Source organism: Symsagittifera roscoffensis, chromosome 10, assembly GCF_963678635.1.
Source record: "Symsagittifera roscoffensis chromosome 10, txSymRosc1.1, whole genome shotgun sequence".
NCBI lineage: Eukaryota > Metazoa > Xenacoelomorpha > Acoela > Convolutidae > Symsagittifera > Symsagittifera roscoffensis.
Window position 1 is genome coordinate 639,512 of NC_087071.1, and position 24,895 is coordinate 664,406.

The 24,895-nt window shown below is 37.4% G+C and overlaps 2 protein-coding genes across 3 annotated transcripts in view; both read left to right on the top strand.

Moving 5' to 3' along the window:
• Nucleotides 1-24,895, top strand: part of LOC134855521 (uncharacterized) — a 93,399-nt gene that overhangs the window by 28,224 nt on the left and 40,280 nt on the right. The window lies entirely within an intron of this gene.
• LOC134855181 (T-complex protein 1 subunit zeta-like) lies at nucleotides 1,055-24,672 on the top strand. 2 transcript variants are annotated; one of them, XM_063871611.1, is made up of 7 exons: nucleotides 1,055-1,888; nucleotides 11,023-11,239; nucleotides 12,142-12,266; nucleotides 14,349-14,468; nucleotides 16,724-16,867; nucleotides 23,165-23,406; nucleotides 24,090-24,672. In XM_063871611.1, exons 1-6 carry the CDS (start codon nucleotides 1,067-1,069, stop codon nucleotides 23,348-23,350), a joined length of 1,614 nt encoding a protein of 537 aa, XP_063727681.1. In that variant the 5' UTR covers nucleotides 1,055-1,066; the 3' UTR covers nucleotides 23,351-23,406; nucleotides 24,090-24,672. The 2 variants fall into 2 exon arrangements, with proteins under 2 accessions (XP_063727681.1, XP_063727682.1); XM_063871612.1 differs by having other exon boundaries at nucleotides 24,101-24,672.

Below are 24,895 nucleotides of genomic sequence, written 5' to 3' on the forward strand. Positions count from 1 at the left end.
CGAGGAAACCCGTACAAAATTTAAACGAGAAAAATCAAAACAACAGCAAGACAAAACTTCTTCACTATCGCAGCCATTAACGACTGGAACTCATTGCCTGAAAGAATAATATCGAGCGAGAACGTCAGCATATTCAAAGCAAGACTTGACAAACTATGGGCGTCCGATATGTACGACGCATCGTTTTTGGAATGACGAAATGGACGTCGAAGAAAGAGCTGGTCGATAGAGGCCGAAGCCTATAGACCAGAATTGAACTTGTGAACTATAGTTTGCTGTTGTCAGGGTACTCTAAAGAGTTGCAAACCTTGCCACATGCGACTGCTAAACGCGACTGTTCAAATGCTTTTAATTTCCGAGATGTGAAGTTTTTTGATTTTTTCAAATTTTCTCAAAAAACTTATCTACAAAGAAATTCTAAAAATTTGAAACTACTTGCTTGGTGAAGATACAACCTTATTGTTAGCGTACACCCAAGCGTCTCATATCTTGCCTCCTCATCTGAATGCTCAAATCTTTTTAGTTTCCGAGTTAAGACGTTTTTTATTTTTTTTTGGGAAACTTTTGAATTCCTAACCCTATAGTAGGGTGCTCTCAGGGACTCTCAGTGGTTGCAAATCTGGACTCCAAATTTCTCCAGAGAACCATTAAGTTTTCGACATGACGCTTTTAAAATGGGAATTTAAAAAATTACCAACGCTGTAATTGGGTGCTGTCAGAGTACACTAAAAGTTTGCAGATGTTGTTTCCAATATATGCGGTTTTTCATGAGTTGTCGAAAAATTGCCAAGCACCGATGGTGCGTTAATTGCTAGTAACTCTGATCTCTGTTGGAACAGAACTAGCTTTCTTGAACTAAATTCATAAATTAACTTAATATTTAAAGAAAAATTTAAAACGAGGTTTTGAACTGAGAGTGCGCATGACTTCTTCTATCTACTATTGGCGAACAAGATGAAATAGAAAAAAGTAATTGTAAACGGCTAACAAAACATGGCTTCTTGGTTGAAAAGGCCTGAATGGCGAAAGGATTCGAGATATATGAGTGATTTTTCAGTTTTGCCAGATGTCTGCTATCAAAGTGTTGAATCCCAAAGCGGAGATTGCTCGTGCTGCTCAAGCGCTCTCGGTGAACATAAATGCTGCGAGAGGTTTGCAAGATGTGTTGAGGACTAATTTGGGGCCGAAAGGAACAATGAAGATGTTGGTTTCGGGAGCAGGAGACATTAAGATCACCAAGGATGGAAATGTTCTGCTGCACGAAATGCAAATCCAACACCCTACTGCATCGCTTGTTGCAAGAGTAGCCACCGCTCAAGACGACGTGACAGGCGACGGGACAACCTCTAATGTGTTGATCATCGGAGAGCTGATCAAGCAAGCAGAGCTGTACGTTTCCGAGGGACTGCATCCTAGACTGTTGACCGAGGGATTCACTCTGGCCAAGGAGAAGGCACTGACTCTTCTGGAAGACATGAAGTGTCTGAGTGGGAAGATAGACAGAGAGACACTGTGCAATGTGGCCAGGACATCTCTGAGAACTAAAGTGCACCCAGTGATGGCCGATCTGCTGACGGAGAAGATAGTGGACGCTGTGCTGGCCATCAAAGTGGAGGGCAAGCCGCTGGATCTGCACATGATAGAGATCATGGAGATGATGCATAAGTTAGATGTGGACACTCAGCTGGTGCGTGGCATCGTCATGGACCACGGAGCCAGACACCCGAACATGCCGAAGAAGGCAGAGGACTGTGCCATTCTGACGTGCAATGTGTCGCTTGAGTATGAGAAGACGGAGGTGAACTCGTCCTTCTTCTACAAATCGGCGGAGGAAAGGGAGAAGCTGGTGGCCGCAGAGAGGAGTGTGATTGACCACCGCGTGAAGCAGGTGAGTGAGTGAGTTGTGCTGCTGCTAGCATGTTGAGTACTATTTCAAGTTGATTCAAATGCAGGCCGAAGTAGCACGCCCAAAATCTAGATTTCTTTTAAAGTGTGCATATCTCTGCCATGGGGGATGCAAAATACCACAACATAGAAAATTCTAAAATCGTTTGATAGAGGAGGGTTTGAATACTGCTTTCAATCATTACTAAACTACAGCTCCATTATTGCCGTATTGATGCATTTGTTTGGCGTTAGAGCGACCTGATGTCGGAAGGGGCCTTACAACTGTTTTTCTGAACTTCAAAGAAAGTGATCGAAATTTAGTGCTCGTGTTGGCTTACACTTGTGAAGTTCCCTTGTAAATAGATCATATTTACTTGATTATCATAGTTGGATTAATCATATCTCCTTTGTGTATTCATCTTTTTTTGGTATCCTTCTTTCTTTGTTTTGTATACGATTCCGTTGTATCTTCTTGCTTCCTATATATTTCCAGAGTTGCTTATCAATCTAAGTGCTATGAGAAGAAACAGTCAAAATTAGAACTATGGAATGGTCGTCGGCTTTGCAGACCGACAAGTGAGGGTTGAAGAAGTCCCAAAATGAAAAAGAAGACGCGCTCTGTGAATTGAATTCAGTGTAAAAGCGAATTATTTAGCTTTGAAGTTAAAGCAGAAGAAAGTAATTCTCTCACAAGCCATCAAGAACCGAAGTTGTCAAAACCATTGACTCTTGCCGTCAAAACGTGATTAAAATAAAAGTCAAACGGTAAAATTACAAGTAACAAAGGTCAAGCAAAATAAAAAGTAAAAGAATCAAAATATCGGTGACATTATTCGCCCCCATTTGCATGATAAAGCAAATCAAAATACGATAATTTTGTAGGGTAAAACAAAGTATATGATAGGTCTTTGTTCATGCTGTAAGGTAATAGCAGATTGAAAATATCCAAGTAAGGAATGATGATCGAAAGGGTAATACAAAATCAACAGTTGGAGGGGTAACATTGATCGTGTTGTCAGTTATTATAAACTCGGGTATCGAAAGGGTGGCCTTCTAATTAATTTCTGTGATTGCATAAAAACTTTTAAGAAAAATTTTGCTAATTTTCATTTTATCATTAGGCAGCTGTAGCAGAACTGAACACACATTGTTATTAGTGCCTTTGTATATTTCCATGACTTTTGCAAGAGGTCTTAAGCCGCGAGGAGTGAAGTCTTTAAGTACACACACTAAATCATTGACAAGAAGGTTCGGAGACCTGCGATTCCCTCTAGTTCCTAGTTGTTTTTGCGGTAAGCACTCTTGAGGAATCTATTCCAGAATTGCTGTGATAAATTTTGAGCAAGACGTCAAGACTTTGAAATTGTCACTTCTGAATCTAAGAGCAGTCCAGGGGAAAAGTTGGTTGATAGTCTACCTAGTAGAAAATTAATTGTGGTAGTGGATCTTTTAAATCTGAAGGAACGTTAGTTAGAGGTCCTGGAGTTCGTGGAAGCTTCTATTCCGCAGATAAACGCGTGGAGTGATTCGTCATTAAGCGTCTGGGATCCGATAACTTTGTACAGAGAAAGCTTGAATATCTGAACGGAACCTTCCAGCTACCACCGAAATGTGGTGCCGCGGATAGATTAGTTTTCCGGTCTATGTTAATGTCGGAGGCTTGAAGATTGTTTTTTAAATCTTTGATGTTTACTAAATTCACAATGCAAGATTGTAGAACTTTGTTTGCACTGACAAATGACGTTCCATTATCAGAAACCAATTTATTGAGTCTTACCTGGCGCCTAACCGAGCATCGAATGCAATGTAAAACACTCAGCTGAGAAATCAATTGCGAGCTCAAGGTAAACGGCTCCAACGATAAGGCAATTCCTGTCGTCATAAAGGGAAAATGTTTTTCTGTTGGCAGACGTTTTTCTGGAAGATCTGACATCAGAGGTCAGTTTATTTCCTGTACCATGCGTCGACACGGCAAACATTGTCGCACAGTATGCTTAACAGTAGCTCTAGATGAAAGTTTCCAGTAGTACTCTAAGAGAAGACTCGAAATCTGTTCTCTGCCGACATGAGAATTAGATGTGTGAACGAACTTTATGAGAAGTTGCACAATATGGTTGAATCCACTCCAAATGATAGGATAACGAACAGTAGACAAAATTGTAGAGTTGCTTAGCCGACCTCTTGATCGAATGACATGAGAATTGTGTAGAAATGGACTGAGCCATAACAGTTCCTGGTCAAAATCCTGTAGTTGAGAGCTTTTAATTATGTAGAGATAAGCTTTAGTGCAGATCGTCATTTCTAAAGAACATCGACGTTTCTTTAGGATGTCAACAAAGAGAAATCAGTAAGCTGTTGCTCTAATTAATCTTTGCCAGTTGCTGAAGCGTTAAACATCGATAATGCCTTGTTTTGAAGATGGCTCTGCCATTAAGGGAATCATTGGAAATTGAAAAGAATTGAAACATAGACGACCTTGCTGTGGCCAAGCAATTTGTTGCTGACTCAAGGAATATGGACCTGAAAGCCAATAGGAGGAAAGGGACATTTTGAAGCAGAGCAGTGTTAAAAATCAAGAAGTTTTGCGAGACGCAGCTCAGGCGTTTTTAGCCAATACAAGACTGTTGTACTATCCGACCAAAATTTAACCTAAGGAGTTTTATAGTCAGATTCATCACGAACGTTTTGAGCTAATTGAGCTCGTTGAACGGCGGCTTGCAGTTCCAGATTTGGGATGGTCATTCGCTTAATTGGCGCCCAAATCTCTGGAACTCTACTGGTTTATTCAAAGATATGACGCTTTTGGCTTCCGACATCTGTTCATTTAATTTGCCTCTCCCTAACCATGAACATCAAATTTTAATGAACAATTGAGATTTCGACATGAAAGTGCTTTCATCTGCGATTCAAAAATGTCAAATTCGACAGAACTTGAAATTATTCCATTAATTTTCAAAGACTCCCTTAATTGTTCACTTTGTTCATGCTGTAAGGTAATAGCAGATTGAAAATATCCAAGTAAGGAATGATGATCGAAAGGGTAATACAAAATCAACAGTTGGAGGGGTAACATTGATCGTGTTGTCAGTTATTATAAACTCGGGTATCGAAAGGGTGGCCTTCTAATTAATTTCTGTGATTGCATAAAAACTTTTAAGAAAAATTTTGCTAATTTTCATTTATCATTAGGCAGCTGTAGCATAACTGAACACACATTGTTATTAGTGCCTTTGTATATTTCCATGACTTTTGCAAGAGGTCATAAGCCGCGAGGAGTGAAGTCTTTAAGTACCCACACTAAATCATTGACAAGAAGGTTCGGAGACCTGCGATTCCCTATAGTTCCTAGTTGTTTTTGCGGTAAGCACTCTTGAGGAATCTATTCCACAATTGCTGTGATAAATTTTTAGCAGTACGTCAAGACTATGAAATTGTCACTTCTGAATCTAAGAGCAGTCCAGGGGAAAAGTTGGTTGATAGTCTACCTAGTAGAAAATTAATTGTGGTAGGGGATCTTCTAAATCTGAAGGAACGTTAGTTAGAGGTCCTGGAGTTCGTGGAAGCTTCTATTCCGCAGATAAACGTGTGGAGTGATTCGTCATTAAGCGTCTGGGATCCGATAACTTTGTACAGAGAAAGCTTGAATATCTGAACGGAACGTTCCAGCTACCACCGAAATGTGGTGCCGCGGATAGATTAGTTTTCCGGTCTATGTTAATGTCGGAGGCTTGAAGATTGTTTTTTAAATCTTTGATGTTTACTAAATTCACAATGCAAGATTGTAGAACTTTGTTTGCACTGACAAATGACGTTCCATTATCAGAAACCAATTTATTGAGTCTTACCCGGCGCCTAACCGAGCATCGAATGCAATGTAAAACACTCAGCTCAGAAATCAATTGCGAGCTCAAGGTAAACGGCTCCAACGATAAGGCAATTCCTGTCGTCATAAAGGGAAAATGGTTTTCTGTTGGCAGACGTTTTTCTGGAAGATCTGACATCAGAGGTCAGTTTATTTCCTGTACCATGCGTCGACACGGCAAACATTGTCGCACAGTATGCTTAACAGTAGCGCTAGATCAAAGTTTCCAGTAGTACTCTAAGAGAAGACTCGAAATCTGTTCTCTGCCGACATGAGAATTAGATGTGTGAACGAACTTTATGAGAAGTTGCACAATATGGTTGAATCCACTCCAAATGATAGGATAACGAACAGTAGACAAAATTGTAGAGTTGCTTAGCCGACCTCTTGATCGAATGACATGAGAATTGTGTAGAAATGGACTGAGCCATAACAGTTCCTGGTCAAAATCCTGTAGTTGAGAGCTTTTAATTATGTAGAGATAAGCTTTAGTGCAGATCGTCATTTCTAAAGAACATCGACGTTTCTTTAGGATGTCAACAAAGAGAAATCAGTAAGCTGTTGCTCTAATTAATCTTTGCCAGTTGCTGAAGCGTTAAACATCGATAATGCCTTGTTTTGAAGATGGCTCTGCCATTAAGGGAATCATTGGAAATTGAAAAGAATTGAAACATAGACGACCTTGCTGTGGCCAAGCAATTTGTTGCTGACTCAAGGAATATGGACCTGAAAGCCAATAGGAGGAAAGGGACATTTTGAAGCAGAGCAGTGTTAAAAATCAAGAAGTTTTGCGAGACGCAGCTCAGGCGTTTTTAGCCAATACAAGACTGTTGTACTATCCGACCAAAATTTAACCTAAGGAGTTTTATAGTCAGATTCATCACGAACGATTTGAGCTAATTGAGCTCGTTGAACGGCGGCTTGCAGTTCCAGATTTGGGATGGTCATTCGCTTAATTGGCGCCCAAATCTCTGGAACTCTACTGGTTTATTCAAAGATATGACGCTTTTGGCTTCCGACATCTGTTCATTTAATTTGCCTCTCCCTAACCATGAACATCAAATTTTAATGAACAATTGAGATTTCGACATGAAAGTGCTTTCATCTGCGACTGAAACTTGAAATTATTCCATTAATTTTCAAAGACTCCCTTAATTGTTCACTTTCGCGTTTCCCACAGATGTCTGAAAAAATTCTGTTTTACCTAAATTTGGCTTGATTTCATATAACTAGAAAAATTTCAGATTACGTGGATTGGGGGAGCTGTTCCAATTACGTGAGAACCCCCCTCCCCCAGCGAAGTGTTGGTGTGTAGTGATCTTTTTTAGTTTGCTTGAACCCCTTCTTTTCGTTCAATCCTTATTTTGTCTGTTAATTTTCTGTGGGTGAGCGGGAAAATTTCTGGAGGGACCCGTTCAAACTCACTGTACCCCTCAGTTTTTCTTCCAACCCTCATTGTCAAGTGGTTGCTGCCTGTATTTGTTTTTTGCTCCCCGTGGGCGAGCACGAGCCGCTGAATTTTTGGCCAGTTGGAATAGATTTTTTAGGCAAATGGTCAGTTTTTTTCGAGTTGGTAAAACGGGAAGTTATTTTTTCGGTCGGTTTTTTGGATCTTGATTTAAAATTGGAAGCCAGCGGGTTTAAGTTGTTTTAGTTGGTGGTTTATATAAAATTTAGACAGCTTTTTCAAAATCGTATTCCCAAATATTTTGCTAGGTATAAAAAGGTAGTAGGATAATAGGCGTCAATCCCTGTGTTCTGGAATTCAAGATTAATTGGCTACAAATGTCTCGCAATAACTCTAAAAGATCCTCTTTGGGAGGTTCAAATAGTTTAATCAAAATTGATGAAAGCACTTTTGTTAATAACGATGAGACACAATAATTAGTTTCAGTAAAAACTTTATACAATGATGAAATTAACACCGTATAAAGTTGTTTTTTGAAAATTGCACCGAAGAAACAAGACTCAATAGATGAGCTGGCCGAGACCAAAAATAAATAAGAATCTGTTGATTCACTGAATGCCGATAAATTGAACGAACAGTCTAACTGAGTTTATGCACATATTTTGATTATTAGAAAAAGTTTCTCTTGTTTAAGAAGTACCAGTGAACTAGTAAACAAAACACCAGCCATCAGCCTACTATACAACTACAGGGTAGCACAGCTGCTGCCGCCAACATTGCCACTGCTATTGATTTTATTACGAATGAAAGTTCGCAATCATCTGCATCAACAGTTACTTCACCAAACAATCAGCTCTCAGGATCTCAAAGTTTCGATAGCCATCGCCTAAGTTCGCATGCGCTGGCGATTGATAAACACAATTCTTCTAATTTTCTTAATCTGCAAAACACGCTGAACCCGGATGCAAATCTGTTTGCTCTCAACGAAGCCTATATACTTGAAAATGGGTATGGTTGCAACGGCGACACATACGTCTCGGCCTTACAACGTCGCAAGGAGCGCTTTGGTAATCCGCTACGGATTATTAACTCATTTCTTGTAAACTCAATCAGTTTCGATCCCCTTCAGTAGAAGAACCTAATACATTTGCCCAATTGGGTTTCGAACATGATATTCATTCTACGACAAATCTAAATTTGAGTCTAGCTAAACTACCAAATCGTGTTCGCTTGGATTGGCATCGCCACACTATTGAAGTTTCTTTAAATCAACCATCTCCTGGTTGATTTAGTCAACTGGTTCCGTAATTACGCTAATGCTTGTATGGAGTTGTCACAGCACGAAAGTCTGCTTCAAATTAATAGAATTTCTGCGAGTAGAAATTTTGGCAAGTATGGATCATCATACTCGTCAAATGACAATTCTGGTACTATTCAAAACGATAACCAAATCATGCGTGGCTTCGAAAGGAGCCAATATACATCGTCTCCAGTTGCTTAAAATCAGGAAAATTCCTAATTGAACTTTTGTCCTTCAACGAACCTTGAAGGATTGCAACTCAGATTTCAGCTGCAGAGATTGCAAATTGAAACATCTTAAACTTCTTCCTGATAACAATGGCACACACTTTAACATCAGAAACACAGCTTCACTCGTCGCTCATGTTTCGGAAAAGGCCAGGTTCCCCTTTGTTTCAATTGAATTGTCGATTGGAAATAAATTGATACACACATATGCATATCTTGATAATGGTTGTTGCCAAAGCGTGATCTCAAATCCGCGGGGTCAGACTTAGGTCTTGAAATGAACAACTTATGAACAATATCTGTTGGCGGTTATCATTTCAATCGTGAAATTACTCTCTCTTAGAATCTTGCAGTCAAATTTCGACCTTTTGGTTCTACGGCGAATTATACCAACTTAGTCTATTTGGTTTCTGAACCTAATCCCAACATGTCTCCAGTGAACATCGGCAAAATGAACAAGCTCTGCCGAGCATATCGGCATCTCAGACATGTTCCTTCCCGACTTTTACTAATAATTCTGTTGCTTTGATAGTCGGTATTCAAGTGTACAAGTCACATTTTTGCATACAGGTCATCAGTATACAAGTCACATTTTTGGGACCTCAGACTCACCTTGTATGGCCTCCTATGCTTTGCAAAGATGTGAAATAGACAGCTTCAACAATTATCCGCGTTCTCTCAAACTAGTGGAACGCAATATTTATATGGACGACCTTTTTGGGATATTATCCAGAATAGAAGAAGCCGCGACTATCATGTTGAACTCAGAAAGTTTTGTCAGTCGGAGGCTTCAACCTCACCAAATGGAATTCACCAATGGAATTTTATTTGATTATGTTGTATCTTCTTGTTTCATATATTTTTCCAGAGCTGGATATCAAAATGCTACGAGAAATAACAGTCGTAATTAGAATAATGAAATGGTCGTCAGGTTTGCAGACAGACAAGTGAAGATTGAAGCAGTCCGAAATTGAAAAAAAAGAAGAGTGATATTTGAAATCGGTTGATTTTCCCTAACATTTATTACAAACAAGAAGTTTAAAAAAGGGGGTTTTGAAAATGATAATTATGAATTGAATTCAGTGTAAAAGCGAATTATTTTTCGTTGAAGCTAAAGCAGTAGAAGGTAGCTCTCTCACAAAGCCATCAAGAACCGAAGTCAGTTGATTTCAGAAGACAGTCAAAACGTCGTTAAAATAAAATAAAAGTCAAACGGTAAAATTACAAGTATTAAAGATCAAGCAAACTAAAAAGGTACCAAGGAATCAAAATGTCAGTGACAACTCTGGAAACGATAAGTTGAAAGTTGAGCGGAGTAAAAAAGAGCCGGATTTATTTAAAGCTAATCAAGCTAAATTTCGGTTCAAAAATTGAACGTTTTTGCAATTTCGTAAATGTCAATTGATTTCGTGGCTCTTTTCCATCCCTCTTATTTGAATTTTAATTTTGAAAAAACTTAACTTTGTTATGCAATGAAAATTTGAATTCTGAACTTATTATTTTTTTACGCCTTACATCGTAAAATCACGGATGCAGTCATTATAACAGGTAAGACAACTGTAAAAATTGAAAGTATGAAATGTGGGGTGGGAAGCAGATTTTGTTATAAATTTTTCTTCTGATTTTTATAGGTCCATTTTTGAAACTATAAGCTTGACTTGAAAATTCCTTATGAGTTACGATCGTCTTGTGGTTACAAGCTTGACTCTCGTTCCGATAGAGGGGTTGGATCCCCGTAGTTGATAGAGGGGTTGGATCTTCGGACGCCCCCCGCAGGGATTCGACTCAAAGGGCCCACTTTGAACTATTTTGAGATATCCTTTTATGACTGACTGACCCTAAAGGGGGGAGCGCGCGTCGAGAAGAACGCAATTTTTTAGGTCTAAATTTTCCAAAAAGTGCCTTGAAACGCTTTTTTTTTTCAAAAGTTGACTGCGGCTCGGAAAATTTGGTAAAAATGGGGCTATAGTGATATGGGAGAGCTCATAAAATCAATTTGGTCGACCTAAAAAAAAGTGGATTTTGAAAATCCCCTCCCCTTCGAGAAAACCTAGATCCGCCCTCTGACCATAAGCATGGTAAAGTTTTTTAGTAAATTTCAAGGGTAGATTAGCTCATTTGGTAATCAAGCTTTTCCAAGGATTTCCTGTCTTCAGTATTTTGTTGTATGTATACTCTTGGATGAGTTATTCTTGTTTTCTTCTTTTTCTCGTCCATCTCCGATCGATGCTTCTGCATTGTATTTTGGTTTCAAACAGTTGCTTTGCTGTTGCTGTGGCCAACATGGCGGCTGCTTTGGTTGTTTGTTTGACTGGATGTTTGGTATGGTTTGGTGCAGGTGATTGCGCTGAAGAAGGAAGTGTGTGGGGATGACCCGAAGAAGGGCTTCCTGCTCATCAACCAGAAGGGCATCGACCCCCTCTCGCTGGACGCCCTGGCCAGAGAGAACATCATTGGACTGAGGCGGGCCAAGAGGAGGAATATGGAGAGGATCAGTCTGGCGTGTGGGGGAGAGGCCGTGAACAGTTTCGACGACCTCACCCCTCAAGTACTAGGTGAGACGAGAGAGAGAGAGAGAGAGGGGGGGGGGGGCGCAGATGTAGGATTATATCGAGGGACGAGGGGCGGGTTCTTAAAACCTCATGAAGACCTTATTTCAAAACTTTAAAAATTACTTCAATAAACAGGCCGAAAACGACGGAAACATATGAAAGAAATGGATAAGGGGGCTTGTTATTTCTCATGATGGAGGGACCGAATTATGGCAAATTGTTAACCAGTCAGAACCGTTAGGCGCTCCTTTTGGCTAAATGACTTTTGCACAATGTCCGTAATTATTAACAAACTGAATTATAGCAGCACAGCAAAGTTTTGCTGAACAATTCGTGCAGATATACAATAAGTTTTTGTTTTATTTCTCATTTTTGTTTCGAATACAGACTTCGATTTCGCAATATTTACCTTGATTTCGCAATATCTTAAAATTCATGTACCTGTTTATCTTTTAATCGGCCTGGATTGACATTTTCCTGGTTTATTTGAGTTTTTTTGAATACTAAATTGTGATAGGCCGAAAATATCTTTCCAACATTCGGGTCTGTCCATCATAAGGGACGCCTCAGAAGAAAAGTTGTCATTTAATTGCAGTGAGGAATCCCTCGTGCGCGAAGGACAGAAAGTGCGAAGGTTTTGTCAACCAATCAGAATTCAGTATTGGTAAATTCGAAGCAAGTGATAAGTTCAGTCAGTTTTTTTGGACAGTTTGAACGGCGTTGATTTGTTGAGAATTTTTGCTTTTTGAGCAGTCGGTCCATCGCGCATGAGACAAGACCCCCCCCCATTTTTTGACCCCTTGTTGCGGTATTCTAGATGGGTCATTTTTCTTTATCTCTAGTTATCTGTTACCTCTAGTGCATGTCATGTCGTGTATGTATCATGTGTGTGTATGTGTTGATAGGTCATTGTGGACTGGCGTACGAGAGTGTGTTGGGGGAGGACAAGTTCACATTTGTGGAGAAGTGCAAGAACCCCCAGAGTGTCACCCTCCTCATCAAGGGACCCAACAGACACACACTCACACAGGTACACTCACTCAATCACTCACCCACTACACGTCACCTCACATCACTCCAATCCATCCCCTTCCCTACAGCTGGAAGCTCTAAAAGAGAGTGTGACAAAAAAACAGGGGAGCGTGTACTATATTACATGGAATAGGCGTGGTCGCCACATTCCGCATTGCATTTCGTATCTAATGGAAAATCAAACGAGTTCGATTCTAGTCGGAACGTCTTTTTTGCAAGCTCACATTTTTCGGCCATTATAGACTAACGTCTGTCAGTCTATTCTTTATCGGCACTTTCCGCTCAAATGATTTTGTGAATGTTGGACTCCTTTCTTACAAAATTAATGCTCCGTGTGAAGTTTAAAGGCGCCTGTACTTTCGATCTAACTTTTTTTCCGCTAAAATGTGAGCATATCTCAATTTTACTAGACTGTATGCTTTCAGTTTCTTCGACCATTTTTATGTTGAGAGAAACTTGAGCAATATTTTTATGATGATGTTTTTATGTCTATGTCACCCAGTAAACCGATCGAAATCTTACGAATTTTGTTTCTCTGACGTGAAGTGAGGGGCTCAAGATCTGTCAGATGGCAAATTTTTGCTGTTTCAAACGAATCGGGGTTTTCACCAAAAATGTAATATTTTGTGATCACAAGGTTTCTGAGAGAAAGACTGTTTGAGGTTGCATAAGTATTTTATTCAGTGTACACTGCAGAAACTCTATCGTGTAGAAGTTCCTTACCAGTTAGCTTTGGCTTCAAATTTTTTCCGAAGGCGTTCAATTTTCTTGCAAATTTCTAGAAATTTAATTTCAAGTTCTTTTTTTTTCACGCTTTTTTTCAAATATAAAGAGCTTTAACGCTATGAACATTTTTCGAGTTGCAAGAAAATAAAGTCATGGCAACAATATGTGACTATTCCAAATAAAATCCCACAGCCAATAAGGCTAGGCTGTTTGGCTGCTGGACGTCGAATTATTTCTAATTAGTTTTCAAGAGCTGTGATGTTTCTAACTGGCTCGAGCATTTGCTGAATATTAATGTACGATGAAGTGCAATGTAGCAAGGCATTAAATCAATAAATCAATAATTCGAAACAACGCCATCCAACAGAATACGAGAAAGAGCCTACGAAACTACTCAACAAGAAACTCTATGTGACAACTAATTCTTCTGTAAAAGAGGTGTCTAAATGAAGAAAGAATGATGGTGATATTTTTTATGCTTAAATGCTCTGCGGCTAGTCGTCGCTTTTCCAAATGCCACCCATTGTTGCTTGTGAGCAATTGTCGCCTCACTGAATTATCAATATTTTTTTCCGTTTTTGGACTTGATTTACAGTTTTCCAACTTTCTGTTAGCTTCAAATTCAAAATGATTTTGTATCACCGAATTTGTCAAATGGAAAACGCTGAATGTGTGTGAAATGAGTTCTTGTAGCGCAGGTCGGTTGAAGCTTCACTTCGCCTCTGTGTCTGTAATTGGGCTAAATTATGCCTCAAAACAAGTTACAATTAAAAGAGCAATATAATTGGTGGACTCTTTTTCCACGTTACTGCCCGATATTTCAATTCGAATTTCGAAAACTTTTCAACGAAGTTTTTAAGTAATTCGAACCTTATTGTTCTTCATACAATATAAAAAAGCAAGCGTTCGAAAGTGGAAATTTTCAATGTGGCGGGGGGGGGGGGTCACTGGGGCTAACTTCCTTTTGAAATTTTGAAGGTGAAGTTGAAAAGAATTTCATATTTTCAACTGTTTCGCATTATAATACATGGCTTGCATCCAAAAATTGTCATAAATTATTTCTTTCTAAACAACTGTTTGGGGTCGTTTTTTTAAGAAACATTTAAAAATGTTTCTATACTCTAACGCATGAAAATGATCGGGTTGAAACTTGTCAGTTGGTTTGTTCATCCCGCTGTTGCCCTGGCTTGAAGTTGTCACTGACTTGTTATTTGTTGAGAGACTCGATCTCTCGAAGTTAGTTTATCGTTAGTGTTCACCTTCAAACTGGTGGGTTGTTTTGGGCTTGTTGGGATGATAAAGTAGTGTTGTGTATTGGCGTTGTTCATATTCTTCTCTTCTCTCCTCATTGTAGATCAAAGATGCAGTGCACGATGGTCTGCGTGCAGTGAAGAATGCCATACAGGATGACTGTGTGTTGCCAGGGGCAGGTGCATTCGAAGTGTACGCCAGTCAGAAACTGCTTCAGTACAAGGCAAGTACATATATATACACACAAACACATTGCACAGATATACTTATTATATCAACAAACGAACTAATTTACTCTTTTTGCCTTGATTCAAGTGTGCAAGAACGAAAGATCACATTAATTGATTCAGAGCAAGTTGTATCAACATAGTGAGTCGGCTCTCTTTCCTCTTCCCCACCGACCTGGAACGAGCATCAAGTTTATGGTGTAACATGTTCATTTTTTCACCAATCGGATTATGTGAAAAAACATATTATTTGTCATTATTCGCAGGTAGGGTTAGGAAAAAGAGACAGCGTGTTCAATTAGAATAAAAAGCCCAATGTGCATATTCTCTTCACAATCCAACAAACATCCATTTTGACCACTTCTCCACATTTCGTCACCCTCCCTTCTATTGGTCCTAAGGGTGTGTCCTGGTTGCGGTCGATACAAAGAGCGGCTTCTACATCCAAAGCACAATTTTGAAGAAGATTTAAAAGAAATCATAATTGATCATGGTTTAACAATTTTAATTGCAAAAAGCAGTTCCAAATATTAGAAAAAATGGTGCGAGTTATCTATTGAATTGTATTGGGAACCTTTTTGCAAGTTATGTTGTCAAAGCTTCTATCAAAATCTGAACACCACTTAAGTTGTTGTTTTACGGAATTGTGCTCGGTGTTTGCAGGGGGCGATTCATCGATTGCTTGAAATGTCAATATAGACTGATTGATTGTCTCAAATTATACAGGCCTATTTCACCTTAATTACACTAGCATCAGCTTAGTGTATTATTACGAACCTTCTTTTTTTTCTAACCCAAGTCGCAAATATTGGTGACAATTTTGGGGCACTTTACAGCTTTTTGGTGCTTTGACATTCGAATAGTATTAAGTTAACACAGTTGATGCAGTTCTCATTGTTCAAATGAACTGGAAAAAGCTATTGCTTTAAATATCAATACAATAATAAAAACTCGATTTCAAAATTTTTTTAACCCAATATATCTCGCGTGGTTGAGCGGCGAGGGCTGAGTGGTGAGTGCGTGAGACTCCAAATCTCTTGATAGCAGAAAGTCGCAGATCGAAACCTAGACCTTGCAGAATTTTAACAAATTCGAGCCTATTTTTCGTATTGCACTTTTCTTATTGCACTTTCTAGAGCTGCTTTTTGTCGTATTCTCCCTAGTGTTTGCGAAGCGAAGCTTCACCTCTGTGTTTTAAGTTACCAACCTTGCCAGCTAAATGAGTTCCTTCTTGTGCTAATTCTACTGGAGCATTGTAATAAACATTGGCTTACATGTATTATTCATCTAAAGCAGCAACTATCGGCGCCGCTTCAGACAATCGAAACAACCTTTCAAATAACTTATCAATAATATTTTCTGATAATTGAACGTAGTCATGAACATAGAGAAGACTCTTATACAGGTCTGGGGTATTTTTTTTTTCAGGAAGTCTTAAAATTTGTTCAGTCTCAGATTTACTTTTTAACGGCTTGACTTTGGACTTATTTTTACGTTCATTTTATTTTCTTTGTTAAAACGAAGGTAAACTCAACTATCGAACATCAAAACTGAAAAGGTCGCGAAAAACATGATCGACTTCTAATTTTGAAAGTGGAAGTTAATTTTCAGGTTTCCCAGCGGAATAAAAAAAGTTACCTAATAATCCAGTTTTCTCAAATTGGGTTAATTTTATCAGAAACTGCTAGTCATAAAGTTTTTTTGAAATTCAAAGAGCTTTAAGGCCATTTTTTAAAGTTTGAAATTCCAAAGCTGAAGTTTTTTTTTAAAAAAACAGTATATATTTTTTCTATTTTCTTGCGTTTATGAGTCTTTCCAACTGTCTGTTGGCTGTGTTTTTATTTGTCGTTCGTAAGAACCAGTTCGGAGCCGGGCTCTTTTCCACTTCCCCTCTTATTTGAATTTCAGTTTTGGAACACTTTTTACATTGTAATAATACAATGAAATTTTGCTTGGTGAACACAAACTAACTATTTTGAAGACATCTGTTGATCATACCTTACATCGCAACAACGCATTCAGCCGTAATAACACATGATATAACTATTAAAATGGAGAATTTGAAATTTTGGCGGAGCGGAGACCAGATCCGTTTTTCAATCATGTGAAATTTGCACAAAAAAAGATATGTATGTAGTTTTGTATCTGGGTTCTAGCGGTAGTGGCTCTATAGTCATATCTCTAGCCATTACCGTCTGGCTAATGTTGTGCGGCCTCTAGAGGTGTTTACATGCTGTGTGTGTGTGTTTAGGCGGAGGTGCAGGGGCGTGCCAAACTGGGCATTCAGGCATTCGCAGACGCCCTCCTCATCATCCCCAAAGTGCTGGCCCAGAATGCGGGACTGGATGCGCAGGAGTCCATCGTCACACTAATCGACAGTCTACAGCAGCACAAGGTCAACACTAGTTATCTACACTTCTTATTACCATTTGTTAACTAATTCACTCATTTTAACTATATGCTCGTTCATTTTGTTCGTTTGTTTTTGCACAAAGGAGCTTGTGAGTATTGTGTTGTTTTTTTTTGAATAGTTTTTTTTGAGAGTCAATGAATATTGTTCAGATTTTTATATAGATCGCGATGATTTTTTTCGTTTTTTTTATTTTCTTGTTAAAATGAAGGCAAACTCCGCTATCGAACAGCGAAAAGTTAATTGTCACAAAAGTTGTGATCGACTTCTAATTTCAAAAATGGAGTTTAAGTTTCAGATTTAACCAGCGAAATGAAAATGTTACCTGATCCAGTTTTCTCAAAATAATTAGAACCGTCATAAAAAAACCATTTGAGCAGTCATTTGGAGGGCAAATTTTCACCCCTGAGTGTACTCTGACAGCACTTCATCACAGGGTTGAGAATTTCATGTTGAGTTAGTCAATCCCTTGTCTCGCGGGAACCCTTAGCTTTCAAAGATGGACAAGAAAAAAGTACACTTTTGTCATAGCATTTATTCGCTTTTCTACGAAAGCTGTTCATTTGGTTTCGGTCAACTCGCTTAAAATGCATGATTGCCTGAAAGCCAGAAGAAGGTTCATTGGGATACCTCATTAAATTCAAGAAGTTCACTCAGGAGCGATATGGCCAAGAATGCTTGCCACAAGCAGTTTTAAATGTGGGTTTTTTGACTGGATGACAATACACGCTAGAGCTCCCAACTTGGAGGATTATGAGAGGCAGTAGTTAAACCAATGAAATTGCTACTAAAGAAATGAACATGAACAAGTCGATGCTGCGACGAGCTATACACCCTTGTAAGTGAAATTGGAGGATTATGAGAGGCAGTAGTTAAACCAATGAAATTGCTACTAAAGAAATGAACATCAACAAGTCGATGCTGCGACGAGCTATACACCCTTGTAAGTGAAATTGGAGGATTATGAGAGGCAGTAGTTAAACCAATGAAATTGCTACTAAAGAAATGAACATCAACAAGTCGATGCTGCGACGAGCTATACACCCTTGTAAGTGAAATTGGAGGATTATGAGAGGCAGTAGTTAAACCAATGAAATTGCTACTAAAGAAATGAACATCAACAAGTCTATGCTGCGACGAGCTATACACCCTCGTATAACAAATTGAACTGTAGGCCATTGACAGTTATATGCGATAATCCTCGAGATTATTTCCATTGACACCTGCAATGTTTATGAATGGTTTCAACAAAAGCATACTTCATCAGAGGCAGCCACTGATTTGGTCACCAGGTGGGTCTGCAGTATCTTCACTGCTTCAATTCTGCTCTATTCTTTTGAGGGGCTTTAACTGAGACTCAAATTAATTGTTCTATCGATGCTCTTCATTTGTGGTCGAAAGTGGGAGGACGTCATTGCGGGGGAATCACTCATGCTCAAAGGACCGCATGCGGAAAAATTATGTTAACAATCAGAGCTCACCCGCCTGACAAAAAATGGTTTCGGATTGATTTTAAAGCAATCTAAATCGATTAAAAATGTTCATTTTAGGAATTGAAATAGATATAATTATATTATGATCTTAGGTCGTGTTAAAGTTTGAAATTTGTTCAAACTCAAATTTACTTTTTCTTCTGATTTCTGTTTAAGGTCAGTTTTCTCCCCTTGTCAAAAGGAAGGTAAACTCCTCTATCGAGCATCAAAGGTGGAAAAGACGCGAAAAATGACCGTCTTCTAATTTCGAAAATAGATTTTAATCATCAGATTTCTCAGAGTAATAAAAAATACCTATTGATCCAGGTTTCTCAAAATGGGTTAATTTGATGAATGTAGTCAGTCATAAATAGTTCTTGTAATTCAGAAAGCTGCCTTTTTAAGATGCCTTTTTGCCATTTTTTTTTATCAATTACAGTTTTGCTTTACCGTTGAAAACCCAAAATTTTAAAGCGATTTTGCAACACTCTTTGAGTTCTGTAATTCAAAAAGGTTGAATACCATCTGAGTTCTTCTTCGAAATTTGAGAGTTTTAAAAAAACAAGTGTTCTTTTTGTACTTGCGTTAGTTAACAATTTTTCAAATGTCTGTCGGCTATGTTCTTTTTTAGTCTGGCTATGTTTCTCAAAATGGGTTAATTTGATGAATGTAGTCAGTCATAAATAGTTCTTGTAATTCAGAAAGCTTGAATACCATCTGATTTTTTCTTCGAAAGTTGAGTGTTAAAAAAAACAAGTGTTCTTCTTTTTGTACTTGCGTTAATTGACAATTTTCCAAAAGTCTATCGGCTATGTTCTTTTTAGGCTGATTCTTCTTTTTTTCGTAGATTTAAGACGCCTTTTTGCCATTTTTCATCAATTACAGTTTTGCTTTACCGTTGAAAACCCATAATTTTAAATCGATTTTGCAACACTTTTTTAGTTCTGTTATTCAAAAAGCTTGAGTACCATCTGATTTTTTCTTCGAAAGTTGAGAGTGTTAAAAAACAAGTGTTCTTCTCTGTGTACTTGCATTAGTTGTCAATTTTCCAAATGTCTGTCGGCTATGTTCTTTTTTAGGCTGATTCTCCTTTTTTTCGTAGATTTAAGACGCCTTTTTGCCGTTTTTCATCAATTACAGTTTTGCTTTACCGTTGAAAACCCATAATTTTAAAGCGATTTTGCAACACTTTTTGAGTTCTGTAATTCAAAAAGCTTGAATACCATCTGATTTTTTCTTCGAAAGTTGAGAGTGTTAAAAAAACAAGTGTTCTTCTCTGTGTACTTGCGTTAATTGACAATTTTCCAAATGTCTGTCGGCTGTATTCTTTTTTAGGCTGATTCTCCTTTTTTTCCTAGATTTAAGACGCCTTTTTGCCATTTTTCATGAATTACAGTTTTGCTTTACCTTTGAAAACCCATAATTTTAAAGCGATTTTGCAAAACTTTTTGAGTTCTGTAATTCAAAAAGCTTGAATACCATCTGATTTTTTCTTCGAAATTTGAGAGTTTTAAAAAAACAAGTGTTCTTCTCTTTGTACTTGCGTTAGTTAACAATTTTTCAAATGTCTGTCGGCTATGTTCTTTTTTAGTCTGATTCTCTTTTTTTTCCGTAGATTTAAGACGCCTTTTTGCCATTTTTCATCAATTACAGTTTTGCTTTACCGTTGAAAACCCATGATTTTAAAGCGATTTTGCAACATTTTTTGAGTTCTGTAATTCAAAAAGCTTGAATACCATCTGATTTCGTCTTCGAAAGTTGAGAGATTTAAAAAAACAAGTGTTCTTCTTTTTGTACTTGCGTTAATTGACAATTTTCCAAATGTCTGTCGGCTATATTCTTTTTTAGGCTGATTCTCCTTTTTTTCGTAGATTTAAGACGCCTTTTTGCCATTTTTCATCAATTACAGTTTCGCTTTACCGTTGAAAACCCATAATTTCAAAGCGATTTTGCAACACTCTTTGAGTTCTGTAATTCAAAAAGCTTGAATACCATCTGATTTTTTCTTCGAAAGTTGAGAGTGTTAAAAAACAAGTGTTCTTCTCTTTGTACTTGCGTTAGTTGACAATTTGCCAACTGTCTGTCGGCTATGTTCTTTTTTAGGCTGAGTCTCCTTTTTTCCGTTGATTTAAGATGCCTTTTTGCCATTTTTTTTTATCAATTACAGTTTTGCTTTACCGTTGAAAACCCAAAATTTTAAAGCGATTTTGCAACACTCTTTGAGTTCTGTAATTCAAAAAGGTAGAATACCATCTGAGTTCTTCTTCGAAAGTTGAGAGTGTTAAAAAAACAAGTGTTCTTCTCTGTGTACTTGCGTTAATTGACAATTTTCCAAATGTCTGTCGGCTGTATTGTTTTTTAGGCTGATTCTCCTTTTTTTCCTAGATTTAAGACGCCTTTTTGCCATTTTTCATGAATTACAGTTTTGCTTTACCTTTGAAAACCCATAATTTTAAAGCGTTTTTGCAAAACTTTTTGAGTTCTGTAATTCAAAAAGCTTGAATACCATCTGATTTTTTCTTCGAAATTTGAGAGTGTTAAAAAAACAAGTGTTCTTCTCTTTGTACTTGCGTTAGTTAACAATTTTTCAAATGTCTGTCGGCTATGTTCTTTTTTAGGCTGATTCTCTTTTTTTCCGTAGATTTAAGACGCCTTTTTGCCATTTTTCATCAATTACAGTTTTGCTTTACCGTTGAAAACCCATGATTTTAAAGCGATTTTGCAACATTTTTTGAGTTCTGTAATTCAAAAAGCTTGAATACCATCTGATTTCGTCTTCGAAAGTTGAGAGTGTTAAAAAAACAAGTGTTCTTCTTTTTGTACTTGCGTTAATTGACAATTTTCCAAATGTCTGTCGGCTATATTCTTTTTTAGGCTGATTCTCCTTTTTTTCGTAGATTTAAGACGCCTTTTTGCCATTTTTCATCAATTACAGTTTCGCTTTACCGTTGAAAACCCATAATTTTAAAGCGATTTTGCAACACTCTTTGAGTTCTGTAATTCAAAAAGCTTGAATACCATCTGATTTTTTCTTCGAAAGTTGAGAGTGTTAAAAAAACAAGTGTTCTTCTCTGTGTACTTGCGTTAATTGACAATTTTCCAAATGTCTGTCGGCTATGTTCTTTTTTAGGCTGATTCTCCTTTTTTTTCGCAGATTGAAGACGCCTTTTTGCCATTTTTCATCAATTACAGTTTCGCTTTACCGTTGAAAACCCATAATTTTAAAGCGATTTTGCAACACTCTTTGAGTTCTGTAATTCAAAAAGCTTGAATACCATCTGATTTTTTCTTCGAAAGTTGAGAGTGTTAAAAAAACAAGTGTTCTTCTCTTTGTACTTGCGTTAGTTAACAATTTTTCAAATGTCTGTCGGCTATGTTCTTTTTTAGGCTGATTCTCTTTTTTTCCGTAGATTTAAGACGCCTTTTTGCCATTTTTCATCAATTACAGTTTTGCTTTACCGTTGAAAACCCATGATTTTAAAGCGATTTTGCAACATTTTTTGAGTTCTGTAATTCAAAAAGCTTGAATACCATCTGATTTCGTCTTCGAAAGTTGAGAGTGTTAAAAAAACAAGTGTTCTTCTTTTTGTACTTGCGTTAATTGACAATTTTCCAAATGTCTGTCGGCTATATTCTTTTTTAGGCTGATTCTCCTTTTTTTCGTAGATTTAAGACGCCTTTTTGCCATTTTTCATCAATTACAGTTTCGCTTTACCGTTGAAAACCCATAATTTTAAAGCGATTTTGCAACACTCTTTGAGTTCTGTAATTCAAAAAGCTTGAATACCATCTGATTTTTTCTTCGAAAGTTGAGAGTGTTAAAAAAACAAGTGTTCTTCTCTGTGTACTTGCGTTAATTGACAATTTTCCAAATGTCTGTCGGCTATGTTCTTTTTTAGGCTGATTCTCCTTTTTTTTCGCAGATTGAAGACGCCTTTTTGCCATTTTTCATCAATTACAGTTTCGCTTTACCGTTGAAAACCCATAATTTTAAAGCGATTTTGCAACACTCTTTGAGTTCTGTAATTCAAAAAGCTTGAATACCATCTGATTTTTTCTTCGAAAGTTGAGAGTGTTAAAAAAACAAGTGTTCTTCTCTGTGTACTTGCGTTAATTGACAATTTTCCAAATGTCTGTCGGCTATGTTCTTTTTTAGGCTGATTCTTTTTTTTGTAGATTTAAGACGCCTTTTTGCCATTTTTCATCAATTACAGTTTTGCTTTACCGTTGAAAACCCACAATTTTAAAGCGATTTTGCAACACTTTTTGAGTTCAACCTATATACAGGTTCGAGCTAAATATCACTCTCTAAGTACGAACGTGGAAATGGCGAGAAAAATTAAGAATAATTTCTAGTTTCGGAAAAGGAATTTAATATTTAGATTTCCAGCGGAATGACAATTTTACCTATTGATTCAGTTTTCTCAAGTTGGGTTAATTTTAACAAAAAGTGTCCACCATAAATTGTTCTCAAATTCAAAGAGCTTTAAGTCCATCTAATTTTTTCTCCGAAATCAAAAAATGAGTCGGTTTTTTTTCAGTTTCCTTGCGTTCATTACTCTTTTCCAACTGTAAGTTGGCTGTGTTTTCATTGCATAGGTTTTGCTGATTACATTGATGATTTTCTATGATTTCTCCGAGTTTTTGTTAGCTCAACTGAAATGTATTGCTCATTTTGTCGATTCGTTTCAGTTTTTGTTTTTGTTGAGTTTTTGTTATTTCTATTATTCAATTACGTTTTTTTCTTAGCTAAATCTTGATTTGAATAGACCTTAATGCATTGAATATGTTTGTGGTGTTGTGTGTTTAGAGTGGGTGTGGTAAGTGGGTGGGGTTGGATCTGAAGAGTGGGGCTAGTATGGACCCGGTGGAGGGGGGAGTGCTGGACAACTATTGTGTGAAGAGACAACTCATTCACTCCTCCACTGTGATAGCCTCCAATCTACTCTTAGTGGATGAAGTCATGAAGGCCGGCATGTCTTCTCTCAAGGGATAGGCACACACACACACATGTACTAGACTTAAACATACAGACACAGTGACACACGCATGGTTGACTTGTTAAATAACGCTAACCATAGTTATTAAAACATTTTACGCCACCTTTTAACAACTAGTTTTCAACGTCAGGGGGCTAATACGAAAAAATATATATTTTTAAAAGTCAAGTTAAATAACGCACTGTACCATTGCATTGCTGAAATACGCTATCTAATTATGATAGAGCAAATGGTCAAAAAACGAACAATTTCTAGTTTCGATATTCGAATTTAGTTTCGCATTTTTTCAGGAAACGTCTTAAAATTTGTTCAGGCTAAAATTTACGTTTTTGCAGTTTGACATGTAATTTTTTTTAAGTGCAGTGCATTTCCATTGTTAAAAGGAATGCAAACTACAATGTCGGACAGAAAAAATGTAAAGGTCACGAAAAACGTGAGCGACTTCTAATTTTGAAAATGGAAATTAATTATCAGATTTCCCAGTAAAATATAAAAGAATAACTATTGATCCAGTTTTCTCAAATTGGGTTAATTTGATGAAAACAGTGTCTATCATTAATTGTTCTAGTTATTTAAAGAGCTTTAAGGCCATCTATTTTTTACTCTTCCAACTGTCTGTTGGCTCTGTTTTTTTTTCGGCCGCTTGGTGACCAGTTATTTCTCAAAGGAAAAAAAAACACATCTAAACAATTAACACAAATACCAAAGCGTGTAAAAAGTCAACTCTGCTTAAAGAGAAAATACAGAAGATGGAGAAGCTATCTACCCATCAGAGAACATGGGAGCAACTTTTACAAAGTGAAGTTTAAGGCAGACGAAAACAGCAATCGGTCAAAATGGAACTATTTAAGTGCAAATATTGGATGATGTTTACAGTGGATGAATGCAACTGAGAGAATAGAAATAACAACTAAGAACTGGTGATTGAAGTTGTTTATGTTGAACAGTTCACTTCGGGTGATTATTGGAAAAGAAAGCATTAATCATTGTCATCAATACTGAATTGAATTCGGATTACTAGCAATTACACATCTCTAAATTCAAGTGTTCTTTTCTGATTTTAACTGCTTGCCAACTTTGAAAATATTTGATATCTGATAATTTTTGGGCTACATAAAAAAAGACCTCATTTTGCGTGCTATAATGTAACTGACGTATGTGTCTATGTAGTAAGTATCTGTTGTTTTGTTTGTCTACTTGAAATATATGAAAATGAACTGAAGCTAACTTGTAAATGACAAATAGTTTTTTTGCCATGTATGCCCTATCTTATCTTTTTGTTATGATTGATAATTGAACATGAGCTGCTGCAAATTTATTTTCTCAAGGCTGTTCGATTTTCGCCACAAAAATATGCGTTTGAAATTGCAGTTCTTTCATGCACTGAATGAAGTTGAGTCTTGCTATTGAATGTCTGGCTTTTTTCCAGTTCCCCTCCCACTGTTGTTGTTACATACTGCATCAAAAAGTGTCAGCGTGAACAGGTGAACATTTTTTCTATTTTTACGGGGGTGGGAAACGGGAAAAGAGCCGTGTGTTCA

Excerpts from the sequence above, each read along its gene's own strand:
- LOC134855181 (XM_063871611.1), top strand. The coding sequence starts at position 1,067 with ATGTCTGCTATCAAAGTGTTGAATCCCAAAGCGGAGATTGCTCGTGCT. Across the intron at positions 12,267-14,348 it reads ACAGACACACACTCACACAG|ATCAAAGATGCAGTGCACGA; the intron begins GTACACTCACTC and ends TCCTCATTGTAG. Across the intron at positions 14,469-16,723 it reads AGAAACTGCTTCAGTACAAG|GCGGAGGTGCAGGGGCGTGC; the intron begins GCAAGTACATAT and ends GTGTGTGTTTAG.